Source organism: Epinephelus fuscoguttatus, linkage group LG5 (assembly GCF_011397635.1).
Source record: "Epinephelus fuscoguttatus linkage group LG5, E.fuscoguttatus.final_Chr_v1".
NCBI lineage: Eukaryota > Metazoa > Chordata > Actinopteri > Perciformes > Serranidae > Epinephelus > Epinephelus fuscoguttatus.
Window position 1 is genome coordinate 2,023,107 of NC_064756.1, and position 13,469 is coordinate 2,036,575.

The 13,469-nt window shown below is 45.0% G+C and overlaps 1 protein-coding gene across 2 annotated transcripts in view; it reads right to left on the reverse strand.

Annotated features, from left to right (window-relative positions):
• The window catches only part of LOC125889521 (tumor necrosis factor alpha-induced protein 2-like), a 54,192-nt gene that overhangs the window by 6,731 nt on the left and 33,992 nt on the right, over positions 1 to 13,469 (reverse strand). For both annotated transcript variants that reach the window (XM_049577586.1, XM_049577585.1), the window contains exons 4-8: positions 4,911 to 5,188; positions 4,514 to 4,780; positions 3,736 to 3,854; positions 1,086 to 1,200; positions 189 to 299 (exon numbers count right to left, since the gene is read on the reverse strand). In XM_049577586.1, coding sequence (XP_049433543.1) covers positions 189 to 299; positions 1,086 to 1,200; positions 3,736 to 3,854; positions 4,514 to 4,780; positions 4,911 to 5,188 — 890 coding nt within the window. The remainder of the gene's footprint in view (positions 1 to 188; positions 300 to 1,085; positions 1,201 to 3,735; positions 3,855 to 4,513; positions 4,781 to 4,910; positions 5,189 to 13,469) is intronic.

The following is a 13,469-nucleotide window of genomic DNA, read 5'->3' on the forward strand; positions in this document are numbered from 1 at the left end:
GTAACACTTCACTCTTGATTCAATAACCTTTATTTAAAACAGGCAGGAAACACTGATCAGTGCTGCCGGGTGGTCAGCTCACACACACACACACACACACACACACACACACACACACACACACACACACATACACACATACCTGCTGTAACCATGGTAACATAGGAGGAGGAGGGTGTGTCCTGTACCTGTATGACGGTCTTGGCCAGAGTGATCTGATACTCCTCGATGTGCAGCGTCTCCATCCATCGTTTCTCCTCCTCGTCCAGGACCTGACTCAGCTCTGTGGTCACTTTAGCCTGCACGCAGAGGGAGGAGCCGGGGGTCAAAACAAACGCACCTTCACGTTTAACCACAAGCTGCAGGAAAGTTCACAAGTTTTAAAGACACCTTCCAACCCTACAGGAAGCCGTGTCCCCCGAACATTTCACCTCATGTTAATCCTCATGGACAAGCTGTCTTCTTGGAGACAAATAAATGAGGCAGATACATTTCATTCAGCTCTGCATTTTCCTCAGATCAATATTTTGGCGTCACTCAGATGTCCTTATTCAACTTGTTCAACTTAAAGGACACTTTTACTAGTTGGACTTTAACTTTGTCAAACCTGAACTGTTGGTCATGTCTCCTCAGATGGACAGAAACAACTGTGAGCTTTGTCCTCGTCATCTCTTTCATTTTGTTTTGAATAAAGTAGCCCTGTCCGCCAGAAAAATGTTGGCATTGTACGTTTCTGCAAACCACCAACGTCACGTTTGTACATTTGTAAGTATCGTAACAAGGTTTCCAAAGTGACGTAGTGTGTGAGTGATCCAGAAACTTTTTATACACCAGACGTCTGTGTTTTTTAAGTGACCATCACTTTTTTCCAGCGGGGACAGTGGCATGAAAAGTGGCATATATTTCACAGACATCGCTGTGACCCCAACACTTTGTGCCTAAATCTAACTACACATTAACCACAGCCTTGTTCAACGTATCTGCTGCATAATAGCGGGTGAATGTGACATATCTGTGCTTTGCAGAAATGTATGATGCCAAATTTTTTTCTGTCGGCTGGGATGAAATACAGTTGTGTGTCTCACCCTGACAGAGTTGAGACAGTCCAGCTCCAGTCTGTCCACAGTCTCCACAGGCAGCAGAGGACTCAGCTGAGCGCGGCTGAATGGACTTGTGATGCACACCGTCCCCAGAACGTCTCTGAAACAGACACACACACACAGTGAACATGATGTGTGAACAAACACAAACTCACACAGGAACTCCTCCAGAGCAACAACAACTCTTATAAGAGACTAATCCTGTGAATCCACCGGAGGAATCAGGTGCTAAATACAGTTCCTGTGGGACAGTTTCAGGTGTGAACGACGTCCTGGCTCCATTGGTCAATCACAGATGTCGCTTTTGTATTCACAAAATGATGAAATATTTGGTGCAGCTAGTTTTAACACAGGGACAAGATACAGAAATTTGTTGTAGTTTGTTTACATTAAACGTTACACTGTCGGCTTCCTGACAAAAACTAGAGCTGTACTCCACCAGGCGGTAACCTCTGGGGATGAATAATGAAGGCAATGCAGCTAATATCATGATATCACATAATACTGTAAATAGGGCTGACCCAAAAAATGCAAAGCTTCGAAGCTTCGTTCGATGGCACGGGATTCGATTGTGAAAAACAAAATTCGAATATTCTGCCTTTTTTTTCTCCCCTTTTTTTGGGGGGGACCTTGAACGCAACACTAACCCCGCCACTCGGCTACTTTTTGTTTGTGCAACAAACGCAGACATATGTGAACTCAAAGAACGAGAAGCAATGTCTGTTGGGCATGTAAGATTTCATGTTCCAGTTCCAGTTTGTGTTTTTAATTGGATTGTTTTTGGTTGGTTGACAAATAAAGGCCGGCCCCATTAGGCCGAGTAAAGAGGTCATCTGGTCTGACTGTTGCATGAATTGCCTAAAAAAGTTTCACAGTAAATCAGAGAACAGGGATATTATTATTGCCACGGGTTGTTTGAAATGGACAAAGGTATTCTTTACTGGTGAGTTAAGGGAGAATAGCTATCACGTAATTAAAAAAGAAAACATCTCCGACAAGGAAATAGAAAGCCCGACGTGCAATGAATGGAGACCTGTTATCCTGCTTGAACACAGAACTAATTCTTTCAACAATGTGACTCAAAATAATGATAAAATAGATTTTATTGATGTAAAATGATATGCTGATGGTGACATTTTCCACCGGTCCGCTGCGCTCTGAGTCTGGTGTCAGTCACATGCTGCTCTGAGTCGCGCATCTGTCTGCTTGCGCTGCAGTGCACGCCAAGGGTTTTAATTTTTAGTGTTAAATCAAAAGTTAAACACAACTTATCAGCAACCAGAAGTGTTTTTTTCTTTGTGAATATTTTTACCTTAATTCTAGGGTTGCAAGAAACTACATTTTCACCATAATTTTTTTTTTTTTTTTCCCGCTCAGACAACCATTCACACTCACATTCACACCTACGGACCATTTAGAGTCACCAGTTAACCTGCATGTCTTTGGACTGTGGGAGGAAGCTGGAGCACCTGGAGGAAACCCACGCTGGAACTCCAAACATAGGGGCTCCCCCAGCTGAGGGTTCAAACCAGGAATGCTCTTGCTTTGAGGCAACAATGCCAACAAAAGTGTTTTGAGCTCAAACTGCAAAAGCATTATCGCCTCCATGAAGTCATTTAGACGTTAGAACAACAAGAAAAGATGCATCAGAGGATCTCAGAATGCGGGAGGGACAATAAGGGCAATAAAAGATCTGTTATATAACTTGGAGTGAGGCCTCTCAGGGCTTTGTAAGTAATCAATAGAACTTTAAATTCAATTCAAAAAGCAACAGATCACCAGCGTCGAGAGGCCAGGATCAGTGTGAAGTGGTCATGTTTTGTAGACTGAGTCAAGATTCTGGGGCTGGAGGCGGCAGGGGATTTTTTACTGATGCCAGACAGCAAGGAACTACAATAATCCAATCCACTGGTTATGATGCATGAATAACAGTTTCCAGATGTTTGTTAGAAAGGAATTATCTGATCCTGGGAATATTTCTGAGATGGTGGAGGCCAGACTGAACCACTGGATTTACATGTTTGTCTAAACTGAGGGTTTGATCAAAAATGACTCAGCGTGGAGTTATTGATTGGGACAGAGAACCAAGACTGTTTAACATATGAACGTTCGTCCTATGATCAACATCTCTGTCTGATCAGCATCGAGCTGCAACAAATTTTGTAACATCCATGTGTGAACGTCACGCAGGCAATTTAGCAAGTTAACAGCATTTTGTTTTAGTTAGTTGTTGGATCACAGCGTAAATAGATCTGAGTATCATCTGCGTACAAATGGAAACTGATATCATGTATAAGATGGCCAAGAGGGAGCATGTAAATTGAAAAGAGAATTGGACCTAGCACTGACCCCTGGGGCACCCCGCAGTGGACATCTGTTGTACCAGACCTGGCGTCGGCACACATGAACCCAAACAGCTGCTGTTTGTTTCAGTATCACCTCATGTTTGTTGTTAAGCTTGATTAATATTCAGGTGTCAGTGCACGTAGCAAACTTCATAAACCTTTACGTTCGGCCACTGATGTCCTGGCGACACGTTGCTCTTTGAGAGACGGGGAAACGCAAACAGGAAGTCACAAGAGAAACTTTTCGTTCCTCAGTTCCTGGAACCTTCTGTGTGAATATGTGTGTGTACCTGTTGTAGATGTTGTGCAGCCAGTCCAGCAGGGAGTAGATGTCAGTGATCTCCAGCTGGTTGTCAGTGATGGCCTGCAGTCGCCTAGCAACCGCCTGGTGGTAGCTCTGCACGTACACCTGACAGGTCACAGGGTTAAAGGTCAGACCTTAGTACATCCTAAGAGGAAACTCTGAGTTAGATACTTTGAACTCTGCCACAGAAATGGAATAATAAACCGGCTATAATATCTGCTCAGGAGTATTATCATATATTTATTGGTATCGTTGTGTAATTAACCCTTTGAACTCCGCGGTACAAAAAAGGATCATGCAAACAATGATCTCCCATTATGGGAAATTCGTGGAGAAATTCTGGCACATTTAAGGTGAAATACTTTGTCTGCATGTGACATGAGGTGAGGTAACATAAGGTAATGACAAGATGACGGGGAAAACAGAAACCTTGGCTTTCTGCTGCAAAAAGTATGAATGTTCTACCTGTTGTGGTTTTTATTCCAGATCAATATATATCCAGGATCATGCAAACAACAATCTCTCGTGGCCATAACGGGGAATACTAGCATATTACAACGAAATACCATGTTTGCACCACATGTAAGGTAATGTGAGGTCTTGATGTGACCTCTGCAGCAAACAGAATGAATGTTCTCTTTATTATGGTTTTTATTTTAGACGTATTTAACCCTTTGAAACTTGAAGCGCCGTCACTTTTCTTGTGCTGCTTTCAGACGCCTGTGAAAACACCCCTCAGTTTTCCTGTCCAGGTGTTGTCTCACCTGGAAGGGCTGGTAGTCTTCAGGGTAGATGGACACCACGTTCCTCTTGGCGGCCCCCAGGTCCTCCACCACCCGGGCTCGGAGCCGGTCCAGGTACTTGTCCAGCTCTCCAGCTGTGAACTCGGCCCTCTGAGGCAAAGAGCCGTCAGCCGCCTCGTCCACCGCCTCCCTCCACCTCTGCTTCAGACGGCGGGGCCTCGGGCCCCCGAGGGCCGCAGCCTCACTTACGGCCCAGTTTCTGTCCACCTGCTCCTCTTGCTGCAGCACCTGCAAACGGACAGACAGACGGGTCACCTAAAGACCTGTTACCCAGTAAAGTAACTTTACTTGAGTAAAAGATTTTGTTCCCCATCCCCACTGTTACCACAACTGTTGCCATGGTAACAGCAGTCCTCACCTGCACCACCAGGCCCAGGTTTGGCCCGGCCGTCGGGGACCTCAGAGACTCCCTGACAACGGCCCACAGCTCCTTCTGCAGCTCCTCGTACAGCAGCTCCACGTCCTTCGCCTTCCTCCGCCCGCCGTCTTTGACGCTGGGGCTGGTGGTGTCCTCAGGCTGCGGCCCGGCGGCACGCTCGGCCGCCAAGGACTCATTACACTCCTGCTCCAGCTCCAGGATGTGTGTGTCGGCCAACAGCAGGTCCCGCTTCTTCACCAGCTGCAGGATCTCCAGGACTGAAGGAGAAGGGGAGACGTACGACATCAGAGATTACAACTTTGTACATTTTCTGTACGACAGAGTTTGATGTGTCGTGTTAATACTTTGACTTCAGTAGATCTGAACACTTGTTACGTGTTTTCACTGCAGTTCTTTTCTCAGAGTCTTTAAAGGTCAGACACTCCACAATGAGCCCTCTTTATTCTGACTGATTAGCATTAACAGCTGTTCATCAAGTCCCAGAGGTGAACATCAGCACCCACAACACACACACACACACACACACACACACACACACACACACACTGATCCGTGTGGGTTCGTTTGATTTGAACATCAAAGCAGCCCTGAGGGAGACAGACAGAGGGACGGAGGTTCCCACAGAATCACTGATCAGTTTCTGCTCGACTCTCAAACACTGAGAGACTTCAGGAGGTTTCAGCACATTTATATTCCAGACATTTAACTGACTGATATTCCTCTTCGTCCTCGCTGAGAAAAAACTGTAAACATCTGTAATAAATATTGTAAACTCCATAAAGTGAACACATGCCACACACACTGGTCCCTGTGCTTTGGTATGGAGGTTTGAAAATAAAGTCACGCTGCCGACGGGGAAAGGGTTGAAATGTAGGTCGAGGGTATCTGGCTGTAAATCGGTGGTTACATTTTTTTTTTTTTTGGAGCTAAGAACCCACCGCAGAATGATTTGTTTCACTATCAGAGTTTGATCCGTTCAGTCCAATAACATTTCAGAAGTCTAGAAGAGCCACAGTTTTTTAATCCCCATTCAAGTTAGCGGGGTGCTAAACAGGAAGTAGCCTGCTGTACGGGCCCAATGACGCAGAAGCAGCGCTGATCATGCGCATAACTTTGTGTCTCCCTTTCCCCTTGAAATATGACATTAAAACATGATGATGTCACAATCAAGCTGACCTTTGACCTTTTGACCTTCATTATTTTACCCTGTTAGACATTTGTGTGAAGCCTTGTCATAATTATTGAATGAATTCTGCAGTTATGGCCAAAAAAATGTGTGGTGGTTGTTGTCCACGCGGGATAACAGTCGGGGGTCGAGTCGGGCTGATGTCATGTCACCTCTCCATCTCTGTCAGGATTATTTTCACCCACATGTTTGAAACTTCAACACTGAATTCTAACGTTGTTTATTCTGCAGTTCACCAACAAGAACAGAGGAAGATGTGTTTTTGTCCCAAGACGAAGACGAACACTGACTTTTCTCACACACATCAGCAGGGTGTCGATGGGAACCTGTCAGTCCGCCCTGAGGGACAAACAGCCCACAGGCAGCGTACGCCATCAGGGACTGTCGAGCTGCTCTGAGGTCAGTCAGGGAGGATCCTCGCTGACTGACAGCTGATGATGTCACAGCAGCAGAGCGGGGACTTCTTGCTGCGGTGACATCATCAAGACTGACAGAAGAGTCTCAACTAATTACAGCGACAACTTTTCTTCATATTCATCACCTTCAGTGGTGCAGCGTCACGAAATACATTTACTCAAGTGCCAGTTCTGAGGTGCCTGGACTTCACTTGAGTCTGTTCTTTCTTTTATTCATAGTTTTACCGCAGTTAAGTCTGTAAAGACTTCCTCCACCTCTGCTGGGTTTAAAGAAGAACAAAAACACAACTGTAATAAATGAAGTTTACACAAAGTCAAACCAGAAACAGACGCAGGATAATCAGAGCGGAAATATGACTCAGTTATTCATCACTTCATAATACTGCTGCAGCCTGATAATACACACTATCACTGCAGGAAGTACACACACACACACACACACACACACAGTTGGACAGGAAGTGATATCTCCTGCTCCAACTGCTGCGTCAGAGGAGACGGCTTCTCCGGGGCTACTCTTTCAAAATAAGAGCGAGGATGTGAGGCATCCAGATGTTGCCTTGTTGGTCCACCTCAGTGGCGTCAGAGGAAGACACACACACACACACACACACACACACACGCTCACACACAGTGGCAGCCCAGAGGAAGATCATCTCTATAAACAGAGGAATGTGACAGGAACATCTCGGCTTGTTGCTCTTTCATGTTCCTGGTTTGGTTCCTGCGGCAGCGGTGGGCTCAGAGGTCAGAGGTCAGAGAAGCCTCAACACATGCTCACAGGTCAGCGTCAGGTGAGCTGCTGGAGCTTCCTGTAAACTGTCAGGAAGTGTGTGTTGATCCTTCTCTACCTGCAGACTCTGGTTCCCACGCCGTCAGCTGTCTGACTTGTGTTTCCTCTCACACACAGAGTCACTCTTTACTGTAAACTGCTCTTTGTTGTGAGGATGATCTCATTTGTGTTGTCGACTCTCTGCAGAGTTCAAACTTGTTCCTTCACACGGCGGACGCAGCGGTTAATTTGCACCTTCTGGATAATCTTTATTTTTTGTTTACCGGTCCACCCTGTGGTTGTATGACTCCGCCCACCAGTCCACCCTGTGGTTGTATGACTCCGCCCACCAGTCCAGTGTCTCTGACAGTCTCCATCCATGTCAGTGAAAACATGGATGCTTCACACACAGAAGATCTATACAATCAGCACAGTTTCAAGATTAGAGTCACCAATTCAGTATCTGACCAAATATCTCCCCTTCTGTTCCTGAGATATGACGTTAAAACATGATGATGTCACAGTCAAGCTGACCTTTGACCTTTTGACCTTCATTATTTTGTCCTGTTAGACATTTGTGTCAAGTTTGGTCAGAATTAGTGAATGAATTCTTCAGTTATGGCCAAAAACACGTTTTGTGAGGTCACACTGACCTTTGACCTTCAACCATGAAGATAAGTTCAGTCCAAGTGGACCTTTGTGTCAAATTTAAAGAAATTCTGTTCTTGAGATTCACACTCACAAGAATGAGATGGATGCAAGGTCACAGTGACCTTGACCTTTTAAAACCAAAATCTGATCAGATAGTTGTGGAGTCTAAGAGGACGTTTTTGCCAAATTTGAAGAAATTTCCTCAAGACATTCTTGAAATATCATGTTGGTAAGAGTGAGACAAAAAAGGTCACAGTGACCTTTACTTTCCCTCAAATCCCTCAAGGCATTCTGGAGTTGTCACATTCACATTCACGGATGCAAGGTCACAATGACCTTTGACCTTTGGCCACCAAACTCCCATCAGTTTATTCTTCAGTCCAAGTGGATGTTCATTCCAAAATTGAAGAAACTCTCTCAAGGCGTTCCACTTTCTTCAAAGTGGATGTCTGTGCCAAATTTGAAAAACAAATCCCTCAAGGCGTTCTGGATATGTCACAATCACAAAATGAGATGGACGTGAGATCATAGTGACCTTTGACCAGCAAAATCTACTCACTTCACTGTTGAGTCAGCCTCGTACAGTCGTCCTGAATGTTGGAATTATCTACAGAGACCAAAACTGTTTTTGTACCAGACTGTAAACATGTTAACATGGAGGTCTGTGGGGACTGACTCACTGTAGGAGCCAGCCTCTAGTGGACATTAGAAGAACTGCAGGTTTTAGCACTTCAGCGTCGGCTTCATTTTTCAGCCCCGAATGCTGCCACTTGGTCCGGACTGTCAGTTACATAGTGGAGGTTTGTTTTAATGAGACCAGTGGACACACACACACATACACACAGAGTCAGGGTGTGACCACTGTAAAGTGATATATCAGCACTTTGAGCACCTTTAAACCAGACGACACTGGAGCTTGTAAAACACAGCTATAACAACACACACACACACGCACACACACATATGTAGACCCTATATGTCATGTAGAAAATGTCCACACACACACACACACACCGCACTTACCACCCATATACATGGTGTGCCCCTCCACACAGAAACACAGCTCTTATTGTTCACCTTCAGCTTTAGAGGAAATCTGTTCCAGCTGGAAGAAGCCCCGCCCACCTTCGCCCACCTCCGCCCTTCTCCTCATACCAACATATAATGGCTGCAGGACAGTTTTTAAAGTCCTGGAATAAATCTGTTACCGGAACATTATTAAAGCTGGGGAAGGCGATTTGATTTTGGACGTCACTGAGGCAGATATCCCACAATAACCTCTGAACATATTGTAACTAGACTTCTGCTCCTCCTCTTGTTTTCAGGAGACTTTGTCCAATCACAAGTCATTTCAGAGAGAGGGGGTTCCTATTGGCTGTTCTACAGATGAAGATGAGTGTGCACGTCCCTTCAGATGATGAAGGTCTCAATCGACGCTGGAGAATCCTGCAGAGAAAGTTCCAGCATTGGCAACTACTGTCTACACTGCAAAGCAACCCGAACGGTCTTAACAGTAAAAGACAATAAACGAAATAAAACATGTGTCAGTATCAGCAACATGTTTCAGAGATGGCTAGTACTTTAGCCCCTTGCTAACCAGAGCTAAAGGCTAACGGCTGCAGCTTATAGTTCATGTTTATGTAGCTAACATTAGCTACAGCCTCGAGCCGCTACGGAGCACCTCACCAAGACGAGAGCGGGCAGCAGCTCCGGGGACAGACCCTCATCTGCAGCTGTGGTAATCCAGCCAGTAAGAATCCCCAGCTCTGGGGGACCGGACAACCCCGACTCCCTGCCAGATCAGCAAACTTTCTGTTGCTGCCGTTACACAAGTTAGACTCAGCACTGCTGCTGGCAACCAGCCTGCTGTGACACCCGGTGCTGGGGGCTTTCTACAGCTGCCGACTGAAGGTCCGTTTCCAGAGCTGCTGCCAGCTCTTCTCCCGGGGAAGCAGCCCACAACGGCGGGGAGTGAGGCGGAGGGACCGTGGGGTGGCGAACACCTAATTGTTGTCTCTCTTGTGGTCTGATAAACAGAGAGAGAGGGGTGAGGAGGTGCTGAGTAAATTAACTGTGCACAGCTCCACGGTGAAATAAGATCAAATAAATCAATGTGTGGGAAACACTGGGTTACGGTATGACATGCGTGCATGTGTCTGTGGTTGTCTAGTGGGTGGGGCTTTGGACAGAGAGGGCAGAGCTGCAGGAGGAGGGTGCTCTGCCGTTTTCTGTCTCCCCCGGCTTTAAGAGAAAAATGAGTGCTTTTGCAATCCTGACTGACTCAGCCTCAGAGGGTTTAACTTGAGGAATGTTTCTGGATATTTAGCTAAAGTAAATGAAGTAAAGATGGTGGAGAACTTTTTGGGAGGGCTGTCCTGAAGCTACATGAATGGACTGACTTCCAGAACAAGCTGTATCTGAATGTTCACCATCTTATAAACTGGTGGTGCTTAACTCATGTTCTTTATTTCCACATCCAGCAGTTACAGAACAACACGATGATTCATCAGGAGTCCTTGTGTCCAACATTCTGTCTCCTTCAGCTCTGTTTTCAGTCTCTATCTGTCTCTTAAGGTTCCACAGATGTGAAAACTTTTCTCTGTCTCTCTGCTGAAGTTTCTGTTGGCTGAAGCAGAAAACACTGAACTCTGTGACTGAAACTGAAGCTGCTGAGTCAGAGTTTACCTGCTCAGATACACCTGGAGGAGAGACGGGCTTTATGTGAGCATCTGTGTGCAGCGAAGAGCTGATCTAAGAAGGGACCTACTGAGGTGCCTTTAATATACTGTACATCCTCAGCGTGTGTGTGTGTGTGTGTGTGTGTGTGTGTGTGTGTGAACAGTAGCAGTATTGTGTGAGTGTGTGCGCACAGTAATCTGAGCTCTGCATTCACATTTTTCTGCTCTCTGGTCGCCTGTCGGTTCCCTCAGCTGCTCCTCCTTCAGACAAACCCCACAAGACTAATATAATCCAACTTTCTTCATACAGAAACACTTTTATATATAGATGCAGTACATATACAGAGATCTATTCAAAGTACTGTGAAACGGTGTTTGTGCTGAAGGTCTCTGGAGTTTGTAGAACTGATCATACAAAGAGAGAAAACATCAGATGCACTGATGGATTTCTGACTTATCACCTCTACAGCTCAAATACATCCTGCAGGCAGTTTTCTCAAAGAGGTTTAAGTGTAGAAACTACAACTACAACCTTACAGTTGTTCACCTCCACACACTGTGAGGTCACGGTGACCTTTGACCACCAAATTCTAATCAGTCCATCATCGAGTCCATGTGGACCATTGTGCCAAATTTGAAGAAATTTCCTGATAGCGTTCATGAGATATCACGCTCATGAGAATGAGACGGATGCGAAGTCACACTGACCTTGACCTTTGACTGCCAATTTCTAATCAAATCATCACGAAGTCCAAGTGAACGTTTGTGCCAAATTTGAAGAAATTCCCTCAAGACTTTCTTGAGATATCATGCTCACGAGAATGTGATGGACGCAAAGTTAAAGTGACCTTTGACCGCCAAATTCTAATCAGTTCGTTTTTGAGTCCACAAGGATGTTTGTGCCAAATTGAAGAAGTTTTCTCAAGGTGTTCATTGGACATTACGTTCACGAGAATGAGACGGACACAAAGTCACGGTGACCTTCGACCACCAAAAACGAATCAGTTCATTCTTGAGTCCACAAGGATGTTTGTGCCAAATTGAAGAAATTTTCTCAAGGTGTTCATTGGACATCACGTTCACGAGAATGAGACGGACACAAAGTCACAGTGACCTTTGACCACCAAAAACGAATCAGTTCATTCTTGAGTCCACGAGGATGTTTGTGCCAAATTGAAGAAGTTTTCTCAAGGTGTTCATTGGACATCACGTTCACGAGAATGAGACGGACACAAAGTCACAGTGACCTTCGACCACCAAAAACGAATCAGTTCATTCTTGAGTCCACAAGGACGTTTGTGCCAACTTTGAAGAAAATTCCTCAAGGTGTTCTTGACACATCACGTTCACGAGAATGTGATGGGCATGACTATCCCATAAGAAAAACTGGAGACTCCGTTAGATACAGAGTGTTCAGTAACAGTTGTAACACCACAGAGTAGAAATACTCTCTTACAGGGAAAAGTCCTACGTTAAAATTGTTGTTAAGTAAATGCATGAAAGTATTAGCGTCAAAATATATCTAAAGTACAATGGCTGCTTTATTTTCAGTCTGAAGTCGTTTGCTTTTTTAGCTAACTTTAATCCTGTAAAACATCAGAAAACGTCAAAGTTCAGATCAACAGTAAAAACAAAGATCCTCAGTTATGTGAGATATCACAGAGCTGCCTGTCTCAGGGCAGAATATCTAATATAAGTAGAGGATCGTCCGGCTCGTTCCCTGCAGGCACAGCTGGATCAAATCTGTTTCACTCTGCTTCCTTTGTATCATTTTTTCTTTCTGTTGAACTTTTCATCTGCTCACACATAAAGACATACTGACTGTCTGTCTCTCTGTAACCAACACACGTCTTTAAAGTTAAAATAAAGGAGCAGAAACTGAAAGCAAACTCAGGCAGAGCTGCAGTTCATTCATCTTCCTCCCAGAAAGTATTTCACTTTCACACAGAGAACAAACTCCGTGACTTCTGTCATGAAAACGAAGTTTTTAGTGGTTTTACAAATAAATGTTGTGCAAGATTTCATTCAGGACATAAACTTCTCCAGTCTGGAATACATTATAATAATCATCTCCTTGTTTTGTATAACTGTGGGAAAAGAAAAATAACTCCAATGACTTCTGCTGTGGGTGGCACAGTGGTTCAGTGGTTAGCATTGTCGCCTCGCAGCAAGAGGGTTCAGGGATTGAAACCTGGGGTGTGGGAACCCTTAGGTGCGGACTCTGCATGTTCTCCCTGTGTCAGCGTGGGTTTCCTCCAGGTGCTCCAGCTTCCTCCCACAGTCCAAAGACATGCAGGTTAATTGGTGACTCTAATTTGTCTGTAGGTGTGAATGTGACCACCAACAGGATAAGCGGTAACGGAATGAATGAATGACATCTGTACTGTGTCTCAAATCTCATACTTCTGTATTAAACACTTAATATTTTGAGTGCGCTAAGAGCGTTCACATTGCACAGTATGGAAAAATGCAGGGTGCTACCAGTGCACTCAGAACTGTCCAAAAATTGAGTGTGGAATGACGGACACTTCTCACCCTCAACAGTCGGCATCTTTGTGATGTAGCAAAATAGCAAATTGGCGAATAGAAGCTGTCAGTAATGTTTAGGTAACGTTAGCCTGCTACATAACGTTAGCGCTCACTAGCTAGCTAGCTTGCTCCTAGCTACGGTGGCACATTTTAATCAGCACTAATGTTGTGGCCTAGGTTTGGTTTGTGTGTGGCTGGAAACGACAGCCAACTGATGGTGATAAAGCTCCATCGTTGGTTTGCAACTTGCCGTTTCAAAAGAAGACAAAGAAAAAGCTGTTGTCTCTTCTGGTACGTGCCAAACGG